The sequence below is a fragment of the Mastigoproctus giganteus genome, chromosome 5 (assembly GCF_048544385.1).
Source record: "Mastigoproctus giganteus isolate SK-2022 chromosome 5, ASM4854438v1, whole genome shotgun sequence".
Lineage (NCBI taxonomy): Eukaryota > Metazoa > Arthropoda > Arachnida > Uropygi > Thelyphonidae > Mastigoproctus > Mastigoproctus giganteus.
Window position 1 is genome coordinate 36,298,561 of NC_143579.1, and position 22,808 is coordinate 36,321,368.

General features: G+C 38.0%; 1 protein-coding gene across 1 annotated transcript in view; it reads left to right on the forward strand.

Annotated features, from left to right (window-relative positions):
- Positions 1 to 22,808, forward strand: part of LOC150085304 (ATP-dependent DNA/RNA helicase DHX36-like) — a 225,358-nt gene that overhangs the window by 148,240 nt on the left and 54,310 nt on the right. Inside the window, exons 6-7 of the mRNA XM_090374521.1 lie at positions 8,139 to 8,221; positions 21,788 to 21,862. Of these exons, the coding sequence (XP_090230647.1) occupies positions 8,139 to 8,221; positions 21,788 to 21,862 (158 nt within the window). The remainder of the gene's footprint in view (positions 1 to 8,138; positions 8,222 to 21,787; positions 21,863 to 22,808) is intronic.

Sequence of the window (22,808 nt, forward strand, 5' to 3'; positions counted from 1 at the left end):
CAGCGCGTAGCGCACGCTTCTTGATTAGACCGGGTTTCAAGCCCGTCACCACCAAATATTGAGGATGTGGAAAGGTCAGGGAATGACCACCGCATATCATGGAGCAATATGGTCTTAGTTGCTAATGCTCCTAAAAACCAAATGACCGACCAACCAACCAACCAACCAACCAACTTCTACTTAATAAATTACTTATCGTCGAACAACCATGTCTCACAAGAAAAGAAAAATTGAAGAAGAAAAGCAAGTGTATCAAAGCCAATGAGAATCAGACTATTTGATTACAAACAACAAGAATAAAATTCAATGTCTTGTTTGCATGCAAGTTTTGTCAGTGCCTAAAGAGTATAATGTGAAATGACACTACACTACATTACACAGTAAAAGATTTCATATGTATATTGGGGAATCAAGAAGCATCATTATTGCAGATATAAGAAGAAATTGATGCATCAAACGAGTTTTTTTGCTAAACTTACCACTGCACGAAGTTCTAGCCTTGCCGCTTCGTACAAAGTAGTATTGGAGTTAGTGAAAGCAAAAAAGCCTTTTAGTAATGGTGTGATTGTGAAGAAATGTGAAATGGCAAAACAATTTAATGAGCCGAAATTAGCCGAGAAGTTCGAAACAGTGGCATTACGTGTAGACACATGGATGTGTAGGACGTGTAGGACACATGGATCAATATGTTTCAAAAAAGCTGTGTGATTCAATGGCAAAATGTGGGTACTTTTCATTGTGTCTGGATGAAAGCACTGATCAAGCAGACGTAATTCAACTTTTAATTTTTGTTCGAACTATTCAGGAGGACTTTACTATGAATAAAGAACTGCTCAGTCTTATATCTTTGCATGGGACCACTAAAGGTACTGACATTTTCGAAGCAGTTCAAAACTATAAATTATGGAGGATTCGATAAATGTTCCTGCATTGTCACTGATGGGGCCAAAGCTGTGATGGGGACTGGAATTGGGTTTTGTGGATTACTGAAACAAAATAATATTAACTACCTTACCATTCATTGCATCATTCATCAAGAAGCACTCTGTGGAAAATCTCTACATCGACTCATGCCATGAAAGTAGCTGTAAAAGTAACCAATATTATACGAGGAGGTTATAGATCTCTGACCCATCGTAAGTTTTGCGATTTCTTGAGTGAAATGGATGCTGCATATGGCGATTTGCTCCCCCATTCTGATATTCGCTGGTTAAGTGCTGGAAAATGTCTGGAGCACTTTTTTGCCATTTGGAAAGAAATACCCATATTTCTTAAAAACAAAGTGAAGCCTGACACAACAGAACTTGAAAATCAGATGCAAGATCCCACCTTTTTATCTGATCTTGCATTTTTAACAGATATGACCAACCATTTGAATGAGCTGAACTTATAGCTGCAGGGAAAACAACAGAATATTGCCAACTTATATGGTCATTTGAATGATTTTAAAAGTAAATTGAAGCTTTTGAAATCAACATTGGCCAATAATATTTTTACGTTTTTTCCCAATTGCAAAAAACAAATTGAAGAAATGAAGAATTTTGATAGAACATAATTTTCAACTCATATAAAGTGTCTTGAAACAATCATGAAGGACTTTGAGAATTGATTTGGCGATATTAAGGAAATTGAAGAAGATATTTCAGTTTTCATTCAACCATTGACTGTCAGCACTGAAAACATAAGATCTGACCTCCAACTGGAATTGTGTGATTTGCAATCCGACCCTTTTTACACTGGCATAATTGAAAAAGGAGAAGATTTTTTAAAATTATTACCAAGAGAGTGCTATCTGAAATTGAGGGACTTTGGACTCAAGATGCGCTCAATGCTCTGGAACACATATCTTTGCGAAAGCACTTTTTCAACAATGAAATTCATAAAATCCAAATACAGATGTTCATTGACTGATAAATCACTTTCACATTTACTGCGATTGGTAACTACAATTGGTAACATCAATATAGCTATTGCGATTGGTAACTACAAGCGTAAATATAGCTAAGTTATTAAATGAAAACAAACAACCGCAGAGCTCTCATTAAAATGAATAATAATTATAAACAATTGTATCTTGTCTACTGTTTCAATAAAAACTTTATAAGCAATGTGACTTTCCTTTATTATGAAATTTTAGAAGTGCTTGCTAAACCTAACAGTAGGACTAAACCTTGTTAAACTTAATGGTAGGACTGTCCAAATATTTTAATATCTCTACTGTATTTATTATTCTGGATGTGGCCCTCGGATTGATCTTTTTTTTTTTAATGTGGCCCTCGGATTACCTAAGGTTGGTTGTTGTTATTTGGTTTTTAGGATCATTAGCAACTAAGGTCATATTGCTCCGGGGATATGCGGTGGTCATTCTCTGACCTTTCCGCATCCTTCTTATTTGGTGGTCACAGGCTCAAACCCCAGTCTAATTAAGAAGCATGTGCTGCACACTGCTGCTCCTGCCCACCTGGCTACGGAGGCGCCCCTAAGGTTGGATACTATGATGAGATCACGAGGGAACTGGATGCAAAAAATAATTTTGATATCATATACTTGGATTTCAGGAAAGCTGCTGTTGATGCTGTTCCACATAAAAGACTGCTGTACAAATTGGTACAGTGTGGCATTAAGGGCAAGTTGCTGCTATGGATACAGGGATGGTTGAGTGGGAGAATGATGCCAGCAGTGGGGAAGATGGATTGCAAAGTAGCAACACATACAACATACCCAATATTCTTCCTGATGAGGTAGAACATGCATTGAAGAAAATGAAGAATCAGAAAGCCCGGGGGAAGATGAAGTTACTGTAGAATTGTTAAAATTGGGAGGAAGAGACATAACACAAAAACTGGCAAGGCTCTTCACAAAGTGCATTAGAAAAGGTGTGATGATGCCTAAGCAGTGGAATAATGCAATCATAGTTTTGCTGCATAAGAAAGGAGATAAATCAGAAATTGGAGAGTGCTACCTCCTCTATTAGACAAAGACAGTAGGAAATTTAAAATCGAGAAAGGAGACACAATATCTCCGAAGCTATTTACTGCTGCCCTTGAGGAAGCTTTCAGAAGATTAGACTGGTCGCAGAAAGGAGTCAATGTGAACGGAGAGTACCTAAACCATTTACGATTTGCAGATGACATTGTGGTCATAAGCCACGATCCCAAAGAATTAGAGGAAAATCTTAATCAGTTATGCACAGTTAGTAAGGATTTTGGACTAAAGATGAATATGGCTAAAACAAAAGTAATGATGAACAAGTATGCCACAGAAAGGGAAATAATGATTGAAGGAGCAGTAATTGAAAAGGTGGAGTCATATACTTATCTGGGACAAGTTATTAGTTGTAATAATGATAAATGGCTGGAAGTCAAGAGAAGAATAAATTTTGGATGGATAGCATTCAGGAAATATAGTCACATACTGAAGAGCAATATCCCAGTTTTTCTGAAACGTAAAATAATGAACCAATGTATACTCCCCACCATGACTTATGGAAGTGAAACTTGTGCACTCACCAAAAGAATGGAAGAGAAGCTGAGAACTACACAGCGAAGAATGGAACGAATTATATTAGGAATCAGACTGTTAGATAAGAAGAGAAACACATGGATTAGGCAGCAAACTCAAGTAAAGGACATTCTTATCAAAACTAAAGAACTAAAATGGTCTTGGGCAGGACACATAGCTCGAAGACATGATGACAGATGGACTAAGAAAATAACAGAATGGTACCCAAGAGGAGCTAGAAGAAAACCTGGAAGACAAAGGCGGAGATGGATAGATGAAATTCATGAGTTTTTGGGTAGTAAATGGATGGCCAGTGCACAAAACAGAAGGAACTGGAAAGTTGCTGGAGAGGCCTTCATCCTGCAGTGGATTGAAAATGGCTGATGATGATGAATCAATGGACATTGCTCTTTGTGGACTAATGTTATTAGTCGAGTTTCCCAGGGTTCGATGTTGGGCCCATTGTTGTTTTCTATATTTATTAATGATATTGATAAAAGCATATTAGGCTTAATGTCCAAGTTTGCAGATGACACAAAGGTTGGCAGGGTGGTTAATGACAGGAACGATGATATGCTACTGTAACAGGATCTAGAAAATTTAGGCAGATGGGCTGAGAAATGACAATTTAAGTTTAACATTGAAAAATGCAGAGGATTGCATATCGATTGCAGTAACTCCAGAGTGACATACTAATGGTGTGGTACTACATTGTACTACACTCAGTGTAGTGGAAAATGAAAAATACCTTTGGGGGGGTAATTGTGCAGTCAGATATGAATTTGTGCAAGCAATGCAGAAAGGCTGCCAGTACAGTTTTGTCAGTGATATAGAGGAATAAGGCAATGGTCAGGCCACATCTTGTGTACCGTATACTGGTCTGGAATCCTCATTTTAGGAAGGATCTAGAGCTGCCAGAACTAGTACAGAGAAGAGCTGTGAGATTGGTGAGGGGAATAAACTGATGCTCTTATCAAGAAAGGCTTCAGTTCTTTAAATTGCAGCATCTGGAGACTAGGCACCTGTGAGGTGATTTGATTGAGGTGTTTAAGGCTTTGAATGTATTGAGCAAGCTCAGTGCTGATGGGATTCTTCCTTTTGCTCAGACTACACACATGATGGAGCACAAATTCAAATTGAGGAAGAATGGTTGCAGAATAGATGTGTGGTAGTTTGCCTTTAGCGAGTGGATGGTTGATTGAATTTCTCGAACAAACTTCCATGTATTGTTGTGGAAGTTGATAGCTTAAATAAATTCAAGTAAGAACTAAAACTATTGGAGGAAATAAATAGGTGAAATAGAAAGCAGTATAAAAAGTTATGAGGAGATATAGAATAATTTTATTTAATCAAAAGAAAGTACCAGAACAAAATACACTGGTGTGCAAAATTTAAGGACCAGTCAGGTTTTCACCTGTAGCTTCTCATAGGAGTGGCCTGGATATGGGAAAAGCATACCAAAGGAACCTTGTGAGGTACAGAAATGATGAAGGAAACAACACCAACACAACAACGGAAACAAAACGGTACAGAGGGACTTTATTCAAAAATGGCAACATAGCACTGGCTGCCATGATACAGATGCATCACTGCCAAAGATGGAACAAAGGTAAGAGGTGGTCCTCAGTAGGAGATATGGCCATGCCTGATGTCGATGCAGGCTTTGCACCACCTGTCCATACTTAGAACAATGTTGTTGATAAGTTCTTACGGTAACATCGTTCAAGATCGAGTTTACTATCCGTTTATGATAGATTGCACTAACAGAAAAGCCCAATAAACAGGTGACTGCTAATTGTTTTATGGTTGTGATCTCCAGAAATCTGACCGAACTATGTGGTACGGTCGGAGACAATCGTAGGGTAATCTCCAGTGCTGCGGTCTCCTGCCCCGATTAAACGGCATTTTGTCCCAATTAAGCGAAGTAAATCCTGGCTATTTTCTCGATTGGGTTCTGGTTTTTAAGATTTGTCCCAAATAAACGGCTGCCCCGATTAACTGGTGGCCCAAATAACCGGAATCCACTGCTAAAGAAAGGAAGGAATGGCAAATCACCTGGGCCTGGAGGAGTTTACATGGAACTTCTGAAATATGGAGGAAGAGGAGTGGCTGTTCTGATACAAAAACTGTTAAATAGTATACTGAGAGGAGAAGAAATACCGAAAGAAATGATAACAGGATATATTACATCAATTTATAAGAAGGGCGATCAGAAAAGCTGTTCAAATTACAGAGGAATATGCGTCCTGAACCCACTGTTAAAGATCCTTGGAAAATGGATCAGGAACCATTTAGAAGCCCGAATCGAGGTATCAGAAGAAGAAAGTGGTTTTTCAGCTGGGAGGTCATGTATAGGTCATATCTCATCAGTACGACAGATCCTTGAAAAATGCCAATCAAAAGGAAAAAAAATTTTTATGATTTTCATTGACCTTGAAAAGGCATATGACAGTGTTCCAAGAAAACTTTTATGGGAAGCACTGAAAGAGGCAAATATTGATGGACAACTGATTAACATTATTAAGGCAATTTACAGGAATAATAGATGCAGAATTAAAGTGGGATCAGCTTTGTCACCTGAATTCCACACTTCAAAAGGCTTATTACAAGGTTGTTGCATGTCACCAACACTTTTCAAAATTTATATCGACATCTGCCTAAGATCCTGGTCAAAAAAATGTAATAAAATGGGATTGCCGATTAATAAGAACACCTATATTCACAATTTACTTTTTGCAGATGATCAGGTGGTGATAGCACAAGACTTAGAAGATGCAAAGTATGCATGTCGTCAATTGTTTGAGGAATATAAACAATGGGGTCTAAAAATCAATTTTAGCAAGACTGAAATGTTGTCTTCAGGGCCAGGACACATTCTAAATATTGCAGGTTTTAAAATTAAACAAGTCGATAAATTCAAATATTTGGGATCAATCTTACAAAGTGATGGATCATCCCAAGCAGAGATCAATAAGAGAATTACAGATGGCAGAAAGGCTATCGGCATGTTAAACTCTGTTCTGTGGAGCAAAAATATCCTAAATAAAACAAAGAAACTTATATTTCAAACGATTGTACAAAGTCTTCTATTGTATGTAGCGGAAACCTGGACATTGAATAGGCGAGCGGAAAACAAATTACTCTCCACAGAAATGGATTTTTGGAGACGCTCAGCAGGAACTTCTAGAAGAGACAGAAAACGGAATGAAAACATAAGGGAAAAAATGGACGTGAAAAAGACTATTATTGACACCATCAAAGAAAAGCATCTAACATGGTATGGACATGTAAGACGGATGCAAGAAAACAGATATCCAAAGGCTATCCTGGAATGGATACCTCCTGGAAGAAGGAGAAGAGGAAGACCTAGGAGGACATGGATGGATGGAGTACTGGAGTGCATGACAGCCTGAGGCTTAACCGACCAAGACACCTTGAACCACACTTTATGGCGGGAAAAAATTCCTAACAAGAAATAATTGTAGGCTGAGGAAACCCATTGTAAATGGAAACACTCCTCTTGAAGAAGAAGAAACCCTGGCTATTTTCTTGATTGGGTTCTGGTTTTTAAGATTTGTCCCAAATAAACGGCTGTCCCGATTAACCGGTGGCCCAAATAACCGGAATCCACTGTAGTTTGTAATTTTTTGAGTACTTCATTAGCTATAATTATTCCCAACAATTTTAAAAGATGTATAGATGCCATATTTATCATGGAATTAAACACTACAGTTTTATAGGTGAGTTTTTGACAACTTTTGGTAACACAGTGACCAGAAAGTGACTCTTGTTGACTGTTGAATGTAGTCATAGAATACTGAAGTTTTGTTATACTTAAGTAATGAAATTTTCACTATATCTATGTGAATGCTAGCTAAATTTTTGTTTTGTTTTTCACTAAATGTTGACCTGCTCAATTTTTTTTTGACTTCATTTTATTTTTATATTGTACTAAATAAAGGTGAAAGTGCGAAGGTTAGTAAGGAATTGCAGATAAGTTCAGTGCACACCCACAGCGGCTCCCAATTATCCATTCCTTTCATGAAGGAGCCTTTATTAAACACTGAGAGAGATGCCTGCAAATGTATTGGGGATTAATTTAATTACCTCAGATGCTTGGATTGCTTATGTGGCAGAGCCAAATAGTGATGAAGAAACAGGGCAAAGCCATCCATAATGATAATTTGTTCTTGAGTATTTAAGCATTCGTCAGCATAAAATGCATCACAAAAATTTTCTACTTTGGCTCCTACCATTGATGTAAAATATACAATTACAGTTAACATTATCACTAATTCAGGTTTACATCTTACCCACAAGCCTTGTATAGTTTTATTTTTGAAGGCAGACTGCTTAATCAGTGGTGAGGAAAGTCTAACAATAAAGCAAATGCCACTGAGCCTTTTCTGTTGGCAGCTATGTAGAATGCATATTTAGGTAGTTCCTGTAGTATGTAGTGTATTTATTAGTTGTTAAACAGCTAATATATCTATTTCTTTACTATTGATTTTGTATGATATGGATCAGAATGCAATTTTTTAAATTGAATTTGATTCAACTCAGAATAAAAGTTAAAATTTCTGTGATTCATCTCACACTATCATTTGCAATCTAGAGTTCTTTTTTCTTTCTAATAGGTTGCAGAACGAGTAGCACAGGAGAGAGCTGAAATTTGTGGAAAGAACAACTCAAGCGTTGGATATGAAATCAGACTAGAAAGGTAAATGATGTGCAGGATGTTCTTAATAGGATGGCACAGTTAAGTATGTATAATAAGGTATTAATTTCTCAAATTGTGAAGCCACCCCATCAATTGTTCCGTGTTGCACTACTAATAAATAACACTTCTCTAAAGAAAATATAATTTTAATTATTAGTAATGTGGCACTATGCATCAAGACAGCTGTTTTGGTGCTTACTTGCACATCATGAGCAGGAGGCAAAGGTATTTAAACACTTCCACAAATATTGCTATTTTGTACTTTGCTAGAAGCCCCTCCTCCCTGCATGCTTCAGACATACCACTATAAATCTTGTGGGGCAGTACAGCAGCAGTACATTAGAAGCCACTATGGGTCATGGAACAGAATTTGGACTTCAGTGGCCATATTGTACTGCTTTAACATGGATGGCAGTTGGATGCCACATCAGTAAACTTTCTGTGCATGCAACTACAACTCGTCTGAACTTCCCAAATTCCGCTATTGTTGATGCTTTTTCAAAGATGGAAGGCTACATACAAGCGATACCTCAATGAAACAAAGTTCTATACAGACTTACAAACTCGTGGAGCATGTTTGACAAACCATAAGGAAGGTAGTTTGTGCCACATTTGCATTAGTAGAGGCATATGATGCAAGCAAGCTTATACAGAATCAACCAAAAAAAAAAAAAAAACCCCTTTCCATTTTACCTATCTATTTGCTTCAAATGTTTGTCTAGTTCTGTCTTGAATTTATTTAAACTTCTAGCAATCAACCACAAGCTGGCTAAAGGCAAATTTCCACACATTTATTCTACAACTGTCTTTCCTCGATTTGAATTTATGCCCCCTCAGGCAATTAATCTGGGCAAGAGGAAGAATGCCATTAGCAGTGAGCATGCTCAATCCATTCAAGGCCTTATACACCTCAATCAGATCACCTCACAGGTGCCTAGTCTCCAGATGCTGCAATTTGCAGAACTGAAGCCTTTCTTGGTAAGACGCTCCTTCATTCCCCTCACCAATCTTGTTTCACTTCTCTGTACTCATTCTAGCAACTCTACAACCCTTCCTAAAATGAAACCTTCAGACTTCTACACAGTACTCAAGGCTTGCCTGACCATTGGATTATACAAAGGGATAATCACCTCCTTTTCCTCACTAGCAAAATTCCTGTATTCATTGACAATATTCCATGACCTGCTCTTACAACCTGTCTGCACTGCTCAGAAAATTTCATATCTGACTGCACTAAGTGTAGTACCACACAGTTGGTATGTTTCTCTGTGGTTACTTCTACCCATATGCAGTACTTTGCATTTGTCAGTGTTAAACTTCGGTTACCACTTCTCAGCCCATCTGCCCAACTTTTCTAGATTCTGTAGCAGTAGCACACTGCCATTACTGTTATTCACAATTCACAATCCTGCCAACCTTTGTATCATCTGCAAACTTCGACATTAAGCCTGATATACAAAACAACAGTGGACCCAACACCGAACCCTGGGGGACTCCACTAATAACATTAGTCCCCAAAGAGCAGTGTCCATTGATTACTATTCTCTGTCTTCCCCCACCCAGTCACCCTTTTATCCATTGTAGCACCTTGCCCTTAATACCATACTGCTCCAATTTCTACAGTCTTCCACGCACATAGTGTCAAAAGCTTTCCTGAAATCCAAGTATATGATATCAGAGTTATTTTTTGCAACCAGTTCCTTTGTAACCACATCATAGTATCCAATCAGATTTGTCAGAAAAGACTTTCCCTTAACAAACCCACGCTGTGACTGAATTATTGCTGTAGTCTTGTCTAGATGAGTCTGCAATACATCTTTAACCAGTGACTCCATTTTTTTACCCGGAACAGAAGTTAAACTAACTGGTCTGTAATTACTCATGTCACCCTTCGATCCCCTTTGTGAATTGGGGATACATTTGCACATCTGCTGTCCGTGGAGACTTCCCCGAGTCCAAGGATGCTCTCATAATTAAGACTAAGGTTTTGCTTACTTCCTTTTCACCTCCTTCAATATAACTGGATAGATTCCATTCACCCCAGGTGCCTTTCTTATGTTTAACTTCAACAATTTCTCCTCCACTCTGCTCTCAGTTATTAAAAATTCCTTTAGCTCCCTGTTATAGTTTGAAAAATGTTACAAAATGATTTAGTTCCCTGTTAGAGTTTAATAAGCTTCTATCCACCACTTTCCTACAGAATTATTCATGTGTGAATGTAGATGCAAAATACTCATTCAGTTTTTCAGCTATCTGAGCAGGATCATCAACAATCGAACCATTGATATCAAGTGGACCAATCTGATTCATCCACTTCTCAAGTTGATTGAAGTAAAGAAGTCTTCGCTGTTTTTCTTTTGCATCCTTTGCCAAAGATTTCTTGCAAAATGCCTTCGCTTGCCTAATCTCCTTTGTGACTTGATTACAGACTAGTTTATATCTACCATACGCTGTGTCACCTGATAATTTATATACATCACACGCATTTTTCTTTTCTGCCACGAGTCTCACTAGTTCTTCTGACATCCATTTAGGCCTAAACCTTGAACAGTATTTCTTAGTTGGGACAAAAAGCCTAGTAGCTTACAAGATTACTTCCTTGAATACTTCTCATTTAGTATTTGCCGTTGGCAACATCATTTGGTCCCATAGTATAGAATTTTTAAAAACTCTCTGAGACCACAGTATCACCTTTATGAAAGTAAAAACCCTTCCCCATACCCCACATAGTAGTTACATCTTTGAGTAAATCCCACATCAGTACACTGTTATCACTGGTTTCTTTATCTGCTAATTCTTAATGCATAAATAATCACTGCTGATAATCAAATCAGGTGTATTACTCCTTCTGGTTGCCTCTCAAACATGTTGATGGAGAAAACAATCACCCAATAAATCCACAAAACTTTTGCTAGTCTACAAAAGTTTTGTGGACTAGCAAAACTAGCAAAGCTAAATCCACAAAAGTTTTCTAGCCTGATATGAAATCAGGCTAGAAATATAGTGTGCGAGTAACTAAACTACAATTTCCAGTCAATAACTGGGAAGTTAAAATCCGCCATTATAAGACATTCTGATTTACTGGTCAACTCTATTTCCCTGTATAGTTGTTCATTGTACTCATCAGAGTCATTAGGCCTTTTGGCTGGCCTTCGTGGGTAGTACAGTTGGTAGGCTTGCCATTTTCCCCACACCAGGTGGAAAAGACATGAGGTCGTGTCCCGTCAATGACGTGAGGAATTCTTAATGGACTTTTTCACGTGGTTGAGTTAGTCGGTCTAAGGCGAGGAGAGTATGGTTTATGCAGAAACTGGGGTTTATCATCCAGCAAATGAGCAAACAGAAAATTGACCATAGGACACACGCATCGTATACATGGAGCAACATGGCCTTAGTCGCTGATGCTCCTGAAATCCTACTATAACGTTTTAGCTGCAAAGTCATTAATGATGTCATAACCTCCAGGGGCTCACATCTGGTAAGTATGGGCTTGACACACCCAGGGTCCTGAGCTGGATATCATCATTCTTCTCTTTCTTGGTGATTCCCTTCTACTTTTGTCTCTCTCTCTCTCTCTCTCTCTCTCTCTCTCTCTCTCTCTCTCTCTCTCTCTCTCTCTCTCTCTCTCTCTCTCTCTCTCTCTCTCTCTCTCTCTCTCTCTCTCTCTCTCACTCAGGGTAACTCAGGGAATTTTTTTTTTTTAGCTGGTGCAGCATAAGCCTTAGGCTTCCTTGCACCATGTAGCTAATAATAATAATAATAATACACTCCTACCCTCATTTTTGCTTTCCCAGTATTTATGTCACACCAAGCTGACTCAACATTGCACTGTCCACCAAAGTCAACTGGATGCAGTGCCTTAGATTTTGTGTTTCTTAACTAACGGTATAACCTCTCCTCCCTTCCTATCCTGTCTATCCTTTCTGTACATATTTTACTCCCCGAATTTCAATTCCACATTTCTTATCTCTGACAACACATCTCCGATATCCTAACAATCCCACCTTTGATGTCTTGACCAGCATTTCAAATTTGTCAAATTTATTTACTATACTCCTATCATTGGGGTATATGCAAATATACATGCACTTGTTCTTACTTCTAGTTACCTTAACACAGCCCATGTATTTACTTGTTTCATGATGACTCCCAGCTGCTCTTGAGATCCCCAGCAACTTGCCTTCCAGGCTGCTGCCCATTCCAATAGAAGCAGTGCAAGAATCACTTTATCTCAAGTTATCTACAAGTTTTCTCATTAACAATTAATTATTAAATTATAACTTTACTCCATGTTCACGAGTTGTATGTAACAATACATACACAGTATGCATGGACTCTCTGAAGCTAAGAGTACTGCATTAAAACTACATTTAATCTATGAATTTCTTTTTTTCCATATAATTTGTATGGATAAAAGAAATAATAATGGATTTTTTTTTGTCCAATTTTAATGAAATTTAGAATGACTAGACAAATATTTTAAAAATCCAAATTTAAAATTCCTTGAAAATCTGTCCACTGGGAGTTGAATTGTTACTTGCAGATGGACGAATGGATGGACATGGTAAAGGCAACAAGCACATATTTACATATATATATATATATATATATATATATATTAATGCACTTAAAAATCAATTACTCCCTGGTTTAATGCAAATTTCTACATATCTAAACCGAAACTATTCAATTCAAATTTGTTGCACTTCTCTGCATCTTTTATAGCAGATCTATATCCTTCCTACAGTGAGGTTTCCAGACCTGTATTCAATATTTCACAGTGTTCTTCTCAGCACCTATCAAATGGGCACACTGCCCGGTGAATTTAACTGACTGCCCAGCTAAAATTTAAGTGATTCTCGCGGTACCATGTAGTACTGCTCACCGATCTTGATCAGTATTAATTCGAACATACCATGCAATCGAGGTCAATACGACAGGAGCATATAATGTAATAAGCAATTAATTTTTGCTCTGGATCGCTTAAGTCACATTTATAAATAACAGAAAATTTTATAATATTGCAAAGTATTACACTTCCCTACCCGGCTAATCCATAATGCCACCTGGGTGGCAAATTTTGGGGGAGAACACTGATTTCAGATGTTTCCAAACCACTACCCTGCATAATATGGGTTAGGTGCCTCTTTGTCCTTGCTGGCAACATTCTCGTATATCATTGAAGAAGCTCCATGGGAATACCTTGACCAGTGACCTGCATAGAGAATAAGATAGATTTAAATTGCATTGTTCTATGCATCTTTCACCACACTGTCATACTTCCTCAATTAATCAGTGTAAACCATGATATTTCTAGCATCTCACTGGCCATCTCACATCAAATGAACTAATGAGACTCGTAACAGAGAAGAAAAATGCATGGGATGCATATAAATTATCAAGCGACTCAGAAGTCTATGGCAGATATAAGTTAATCTGTAATCAGGTCACAAAGGAGGTTCGCCAGGCGAAGGCAGATTACGAGAAATCCTTGGCAAAAGATGCTAAGAAAAACAGCAAAGATTTCTTTACTTATATAAACTCTAAAAGGAAGGGGATGAATCTGATTGGTCCACTTGACATCGATGGTTCGACTGTTGATGATCCTGCTCAGATAGCAAACAAACTGAATGAGTATTTTGCATCTACATTCACACATGAGGAGTTATTAAGGTTTGAAAATGGCAGAAGGTTATCATATTGTAGCAGGGTGCTTAATGACCTTGTAATAACTGAGAGCAAAGTGGAAGAGAAATTGTTGAAGTTAAACGTAAGAAAAGCACCTGGGGTGGATGGGATCTATCCAGTTATATTAAAGGAGGCGGCAAAGCAACTAAGCAAACCCTTAGCCATAATTATGAGAGCATCCTTGGACTCAGGGGAGGTTCCCACGGACTGGAGATGTGCAAATGTATCCCCAATTCACAAAGGGGGATCGAAGGGTGACACGAGTAATTACAGACCAGTTAGTTTAACTTCTGTTCCGGGTAAAATGACGGAGTCACTGGTTAAAGATGCATTGCAGGATCATCTAGACAAGACTGCAGCAATAATTCAGACACAGCATGGGTTTGTTAAGGGAAAGTCTTGTCTGACAAATTTGATAGGATATTATGATGTGGTTACAAAGGAACTGGATGCAAAAAATAATTTTGATATCATATATTTGGATTTCAGGAAAGCTTTTGACAATGTTGCGCATGGAAGACTATTGTACAAATTGGAGCAGAATGGTATTAAGGTATTAAGTTGCTACAATGATAAAAGAATGCTTAAGTGGGAGAAGACAGAGGGTGGTAATCAATGGGTGCTGCTCTTCTTGGACTAATGTTATTAGTGGAGTCCCACAGGGTTCGGTGTTAGGTCCACTGTTGTTTTGTGTATTTATCAATGATATTGATGAAGGTATATCAAGCTTAATGTCGAAGTTTGCAGATGATACAAAGGTTGGCAGGGTTGTTAATGACAGTAATGGCAGTGTGCTACTGCAGCAGGATCTAGATAATTTGGGCAGATGGACTAAGAAGTGGCAGCTGAAGTTTTAACCTTGACAAATGCAAAGTACTGCATATGGGTAGAAGTAACCCCAGAGAAACGTACCAAATGTGTGGTACTACACTTAAGGTGGTAGAAAATGAAAAAGACTGGGAGTAATTGTGCAGTCAGATATGAAGTTCTCTGAGCAATGTAGACAGGCTGCCAGGGCAGGTCATGGGGTTTTGTCAATGATATATAGGAATTTTGCTAGCAGGGAAAAGGAAGTGATTATCCCTCTGTATAAGGCAATGGTCAGGCCACGCCTTGAGTACTGCGTACAGGTCTGGAGGCCTTATTTTAGGAAGGATGTAGATTTACTTGAGCGTGTACAGAGAAGGGCAACAAGATTGGTGAGGGGAATGAAGGGATCCTCTTACCAAGAGAGGCTTAAGTTCTGCAAATTGCAGTGGCTGGAGACTAGGCACCTGCGCGGTGATCTGATTGAGGTATATAAGGCCTTGAATGGGTTAAGAAGCCATTGAGCATGCTGAATTCTGATGGGATCCTCCCACTTGTTCAGATTACGAACCTAAGGGGGCATAAATTCAAATTAAGAAAAGACAGATGTAGAATAGATGTGCGGAAATTTGCCTTTAGCCAGCGGGTGGTTAATTGCTGGAACAATCTTCCATCTGTCGTTGTGGAAGTTGATATGTTGAATAAATTTAAGGAGGAACTGGACAGGCATTTGGAGGGAATGGTGTGATTTTTTTTTTTTTTTTTGGCTGATGCTGCATAAGCTCATACATTTGCTTTCTTGCATCACATGCCACTACTACTACTACTACTATTTCCACCAATCTGAGCTTCATTAAAGCATATTTTCTTTGCCAACCAAAGAGAAACTTTTAAATTGCTATATGCTTACATAAAATTCATTGTCCTGAGCAAGTTCATCGCATTGTGCCTCACTTTTTTTCAGACTCATTTTAACCCATTCTATAAGTAACAATTTATAATAATATGCAAACTCTTCATCAGTTCAGTGCACTCTTGTATTTGTGTTTAGCAGTTTGTGCCATTCTAAATGTGATTTCACCCTTGAAAAGAATATTAAATGCTGTTGTTTACAAAACATTATAACTGGGTATATCAATTCATCTATGATGCTACTAAAACACTGACTCAAATCGATAAAATGCCTTTATTAAACAAAAAATAAAATAAAAATACACACACTGACTGTATAAACTGTATATTAAAATAAAATTAAATTAAAATTAAATAAAATTGTATATAACAAGAATAAAATGCAATAAAATATAAAATTAGAAGTGCTAAAAAGATGTTTAAAATCACTAAAATCCACTAAAACTGAAGCTTTCAGCAGCAGTAATGGTTGCATGTTATCCAACAATCTATACATATACACATATATGCCCAGCAGGTCTGTGACACGAACTATGGCACCTGCGCACGGTCCACGTCTCGTGCATTGGAACCGGAAATGGAACGAACCACTCTAAACCATTCATCTCTCCTTAGGATAAGGGCTTCAAAGAGTGGATGAATGTGACAGCCCTTATCTCTATTAAGACAATAGCATCCAGACGAACATATCTTTAAACTCTCTAGCAAGTTCCGGTTCCTAAAGCCATGCGCTCTATCCATGATTACAGTTTTTTACCCCCTTCTTTAGCCCTTTCTCAACATGCCCAGTTTTCCAAGCATGTTCAGCTATGGCTGAACCCACATAATTGGCTGTCTTGAGGACTAGGCGATCATGCAGCCTACATTTCATTTCCCCCACATAACACTCCCCAGAATCCAGACCCTCAGTTTCATATAAGATCCCACTAGTGTCATTACCTGCAATAGGATTTTTGATTGCAGACATTACTGTGTGCAGTCTCCGACCCGTCAGCTGCTCACACCGTATCTTACACGAACGTAAAATACGGGAAATGGGTTTTGAAATGCCTGGATAGTAGAGAATGTATGCGGTGGCAACAGGTGTAAAAGCATCCCTGCAACTGGTACTCATATCTCTTAAACACCTCTCAATAATGCTCTGGGGGTTACCGCACGTTACTAAGTCAGCCGTAACCCATTTAGTCTCGTCGCCCCTCTTCCCAGATGAAGAGCAGTGGGACCCCACCCTTCCCATTAAGGCCTTAACCACACTATTTTTGTGGCAACCGGCCTGAGCAATTTTAAAGTGTTTGTATTGGCCACGACACACAGGTTTTCTATAAACCTTAGTTTTCAAGTGTCGGCCTTCTCTGTACACACACATCTAGGAACGGAAGGGTCCCCCTGCTCAACCTCCGAGGTGAACCGAATATAGGGTGAACCGTTATTCAACCAATTAAGTACTTCTGTTTCGTATCCCCCTTGTACTTACCGTTAATGTGCCATCAACATACCTCTTCCACGCCCATAATGGAATGGACTAGAGCTCCCCAACATCCTGTCTTCGAACTCTTCCATGGCTAAATTGGCTATAATTGCATTAATAGGTGAACCCATGGTCACTCCACGGACCTGCTGGTACATAACATTTTGAAACAACTTGGTGGTACTAGATAAACATAAACTAATACCGTCACAAATGTCTTCACCACTCAGGACTGTCCTATCCTTCAAAGTATCATCCCTACTCAAAGCCTTCTGCACACAATTCAAGCATGTTCATCGGGTATACAGTGTGAACAAACAATATCGAAAGATGCCTTAATCTCACCCTCTTCTACCTCCTGAGCATGGATGAACTGCACAAACTCCCTGCTGTTTTTAATGCTGTAATCTGAGTGCCCCACTACAGGAGATAGAAGTTCAGCCGAAAACCTGGATAATGCATGCGTCGGACTGGCCACAAATATGAAGGCTTTGAGTAGAGATGATACTTTGAAGGATAGGACTGCCCTAAGTGGTGAAGACATTTATAAAGGTGTTAGTTTATGTTTATCTAGTACCACCATATTGTTTCAAAATGTTATGTACCAGCAGGTCCGCAGAGTGGCCATGGGTTCACCTATTAGTGCAATTATAGTCAATTTAGCCATGGAAGAGTTCGAAGACAGGATGTTGGGGAGCTCTTTAAAACTGCTCAGGCCGGTTGCCACAAAAATAGTGGGGTTAAGACTTTAATGGGAAGGGTGGGGTTCCACTACTCTTCATCTGGGAAGAGGGGTGACGAGACTAAACGGGTTACGGCTGACTTAGTAACGTGCGGTAACCCCCAGAGCATTATTGAGAGGTGTTTAAGAGATATGAATAGCAGTTGCAGGGATGCTTTTACACCTGTTGCGATCGCATACATTCTCTATTATCCGGGCATTTCAGAACCCGTTTCCCGTATTTTACGTTCCTGTAAGATACGGTGTGAGTAGCTGCTGGGTCGGAGACTGCACACAGTAATGTCCGCAATCAAAGATCCTATTGCGGGTAATGACACTAGTGGGGCCGTATATGAAACTGAGTGTCCGGATTCTGGGGAGTGTTATGTGGGGGAAACGAAACGTAGGCTGCATGATTGCCTAGGAGAACATGGCCCTCAAGACAGCCAATTATGTGGGTTCAGCCATAGCTGAACATGCCTGGGAAACTGGGCATGGCATTACAGCTAAAGAAGCTGTAATCATGGATAGAGTGCATGGCTTCAGGAACCGGAAATGGCTAGAGAGTTTAAGTTTAAGGATATGTTCGTCTGGACGCTATTGTCTTAATAGGGATAAGGATTATCACATCCATCCACTCTTTGAAGCCCTTATCCTAAGGAGAGATGAACAGTTTAGAGTGGTTCGTTCCATTTCTGGTTTCCGACACAAGAGAAGTGGACCATGCGCAGGTGCCATAGTTCATGTTGCAGATCTACTGGGGCATATATGTGTACATACAGTCTGTCCTCGTATAGCACGATAGTTGTGTTCCTAGAAACCCTTGTGCAATGCAAAATCGTGCAATATAAACAACAGGCCCTATGGGAAAAGTGGAGTTAGGTGCCGACCACCCAAGATTGAACACACATTTGGAACCAAAACATTACCAAACACAATAAATAATCGGGTAATTTTAATCGTTATAAAATACTTACGTATTTTATAACGATTAAAATACGTAATAAAAAATATAATATATTTTTATTATAATATAATAAAAAATAAATATTTTTTATTATTTATTATATTATAATAAAGTATTTTTAGTATTTTTTAATACTAAAAAAGTGTTTTTTACGAATAAAATACGTATTTTATTTGTAAAAAATTTATTATATTAAATAAAATAGTCGTAATAAAATGCTTACGTATTTTATTACGACTATTACGTAATAAAATATTGCTAATGCTTTTGCTTCTATCGTAAGCAAACTTGTTTTTTGTTTGATTTTCTATCCAAACAGATGACAGCCGTTCCATCTCTTCCAATTCTTGTGTCTTAATCTAATGGATTTTAATTACACTTTGAGTTGTTCCCGCTATGAAAGTTGTTTTTATTTTCTCCGCATTCTTTGTAATTCTCGGCGTTGCCTCATTTAGGTCTGTAGCACGTGCAATATCACATGGTCTTTCATTTCGCTCAAAGCGTTTCACAATTTCATATTTTTTTTCTCTATCGACAGAGGCGGACTGGCAATAAGCCTTACCCGGGAAATCCCGGTGGGCCGGAGGCCGGTGTGATTTTGGCCATAAACCGTAGTATGAGGCCACTATAAATTTTCCCGGGTAAGAATTTTTGATCCAGTCCGCCTCTGTTTATCGATACAGTATTGCTTTTATTTTTCTCTCTGAATATGCAGTGTCTTCACCAGGACGCTTCCTTTTCACACCTTTTAAGTATTTTACTCATTTTTAGGGAATAAAGCACAATTACAAAACGAGGAGGCACGCTTGATACACATAAACAAAGCTGAGCGCATGTAGCAGCTGAATAAACAACACCGTAAAGGCCGAGATACATTATTAACACCCCACATTTTACTAAAGCACATTTCTGGGGGTTACTACCATAAAATAATAAAAACAATTTCCAGTTTTGTTTCTGCTAGTGGAATCTGTTATAAACTGGTGGTAAACTCCATCTAATTGCATTTGCGATTATATCGATAGCTGGAATTGTGTTGGTTTTCACGTTATTATGGTGAAATGTCTTTCCCCTTCACTGATATAAATCACATAAATACATTTTCAGAATCTTTTTCATTCCTATCGTGTTGCGTTCAGTTGGGGTGATTCCGCGTTCGACTGCCATTTCTTGTAAACACACAGGTGAATCGTGCATAAGCGAATTCGGTTCGTGTTATATAAGATAACATTCCCCTATTTATAAATCGTGTATGATCGAATTCGTGTTATGTAAACACGTGTTATACGAGGACCGACTGTATATAGATTGTTGGATAAGCTGCAACCATTATTGCTGCTGAAAGCTTCTGTTTTAGTGGTTTTTAGTGATTTTAAACACCTTTTTAGCACTTTTAATTTCTATATTTTATTGCATTTTATTTTAATATACAGTCAGGATGTGTATTTTTATTTTATTTTTATTTTTTGTTTAATAAAGGCATTTTATCAATTTTAGTCAGTTTTAGTAGCATCATAGATGAATCATAGAGTTCCTGACTCCAGGGGCCTCTTCAGTGAACTGGGTATATTGCAAATGGCAGATATGGTAGCTGGTTTTTTTTCTCCCCTCTCAGAGGAAAATATTACTTTTGCAAGTGTCCCATCTGCAATTAACATTTCATTGTTTTATCTTTTATTGTACCTCTAATTGAGGCAGGAAGGGGGAAAACTGAACATCTACAGTAATTACCTTTGGATAACTACTGCTGCTTATAAAAATTTATATGGTAAAGATAATGATAAAGATACAATATACTTCAGAAGAAAATACAATAGCTCAGTGGTCCACACTTTGGAAAAGCATTGCAATAGCTGGTTCTGCTTGTGAGGTATAGAGTTTGCTTCTTCTAGTGTGTAGAAGAACTCTACATTATATCTGAAACCATGGTTTTGGATATAATGTGAGTGTGATTATGTCCCCCAAATATATCCAAAATCCATGCTATACCATGATTTTGGATCTATAACATGGCCCATCTTCCTGCCAGTCTTCTTTCCCAACATTGTCAAATTTGCCATTTCCAGGGTTATGCCATATGCTGGTGAATATGCTGACACTGTATTTAATTTTCTTTCTATTATTATTCATTTGACAATACAATACAAAACATAAACAAGTGTCACTCTGTGATAAGTAATATCTTTAAAAAGCATCACATTCCACTTCCCGTCCTTTGAATCTCATTCATAACTCCACTTTGTGGTCAGGATGTTGAGGCAAGTAAGAGAAGGGAGATGTGAGAAAAGGGGAATACCAGGAATCAGAGGTTGCTGAGCATACCCGTGGATATTCTTATGCTTTTAATGTAAAATTTTTGAAATTAGAGGAACATTGGGGGGGGGGGGATTTTATCAAATGAAAAATTAAAGAAGCTATGTATATAAGAAAATTTAAAGATGAAACAAAAAATAGAATTGTTTTGTGTTTCCTTTTTTTTTTTCCCCACTCAAGTTTGAAATCTATGTACATAAATACAAAAAAACCTGATCTTTAAAGGGTGGGATAGGTTACTCAGTCTCTCTGATTGATGTCTGTGTGTTATAAAGATAAATAGGTAAAATAGGTTTAAATTGTAGTTTCCCCGTAATCGAAATAACCCATGAAAGTAATGACTTATTTAAAGTCATGCTTAGGGAAATACCAATGTATTTATTAAATCTTGTTTATTATCTGTACTGCTGTGTAAGTTAGCACTCCTATTTCCAGAAACGCGTCTCCAGTGTTAAGCAAGGTATGCATGTAATTTACAATGATTAATGAACTGTAATTCTCAGTTTTTCATATTTTCGGATCAAACCTTAAAACATATATTGACGTTTTCTTAAATTTAAATTAATAATTTAAGTTTTCAGTTAAATTAATAAAGTTCTGGCATAGGAAATGCACCTTTACAAATTTCTTTAACTTAATCTATGTAAAATACTAATATAAATTTTATCTGAATTTACATTATTTTTATAGAAAGCCTTCCAGGCCACAGGGCTCAATTCTCTACTGTACTACTGGAATTGTACTTCAGTATCTACTTTCAAATCCGTAAGTATTAGGTATTAGTTAAAGTAAGTTAAAAGTAAAAACAAAAGTTGTTTTAAATAATTGAATACAGTGATTCATTAACCTTGTAATATATGAAGGGTGATAATTTATTCATGGACTGGTGCAAGATTTTGTTTACCGAGCAAACTTTTCATAACTGCTGCTAGAGGTGCTCTCCCTGATTGCTACTGAGTAGACTGTGTGCATGTCAGTACTTGTCGAACTAGTGTTGCATGAAGAGTTTTTTTTTTTAGCTGTGTGTCACTGACGATCATTTTGAAACAAATATCAGGTTGGGTATACAGATTGAACAGTGGTATGTAATTTGTTATTATGTCAGATGGGGCTTAAATGCATTGGAAACAGTTAAAAATATGAATGAAGCGTATAGTAATAAGTGTAAGATGGCCATAATCCAGTGTGAAGTGGTTTCTCCATCAAGACAATGCCAGGTCCAATATGGCTAATATTGTGCAGGCAGTGATCACTGCCATAGGTGCTGAGGTTCTGCCACATCCCCCTTATTCATCAGACTTAGCCACATGTGATTTCTTCCTGTTTCTACATCTGAAAAAAGCTCTGAAAGGCAAGTGTTTCGTGTCCAACAACGATGCTTGCAGAGCCACAATGTAAGGACTTCGCAGCCTTTCATGATGCACTATGGCCATAGTTGCCGATACGCCCAATAAATCCCGAAACAAACAAACAAGCAGCCTTTTGAAAAATGGCTTGCAAGAAGCATTTAATGCTTGGGTACAATAATGGTGAAAGTGTGTAAAGTTCAAGGGAGAGTATTTCGAGAAGGAGAAATCCACAGAAGATTCAGGTGATGACATTTAAGATAAGACCTTGCACCAGTCTATGAATTAAATGATGACCCCTCGTACATGCTAGAAAAGTAACAGAAACTTTGGATATAAGGTAGCCCACTGTTAATTAATTGTTT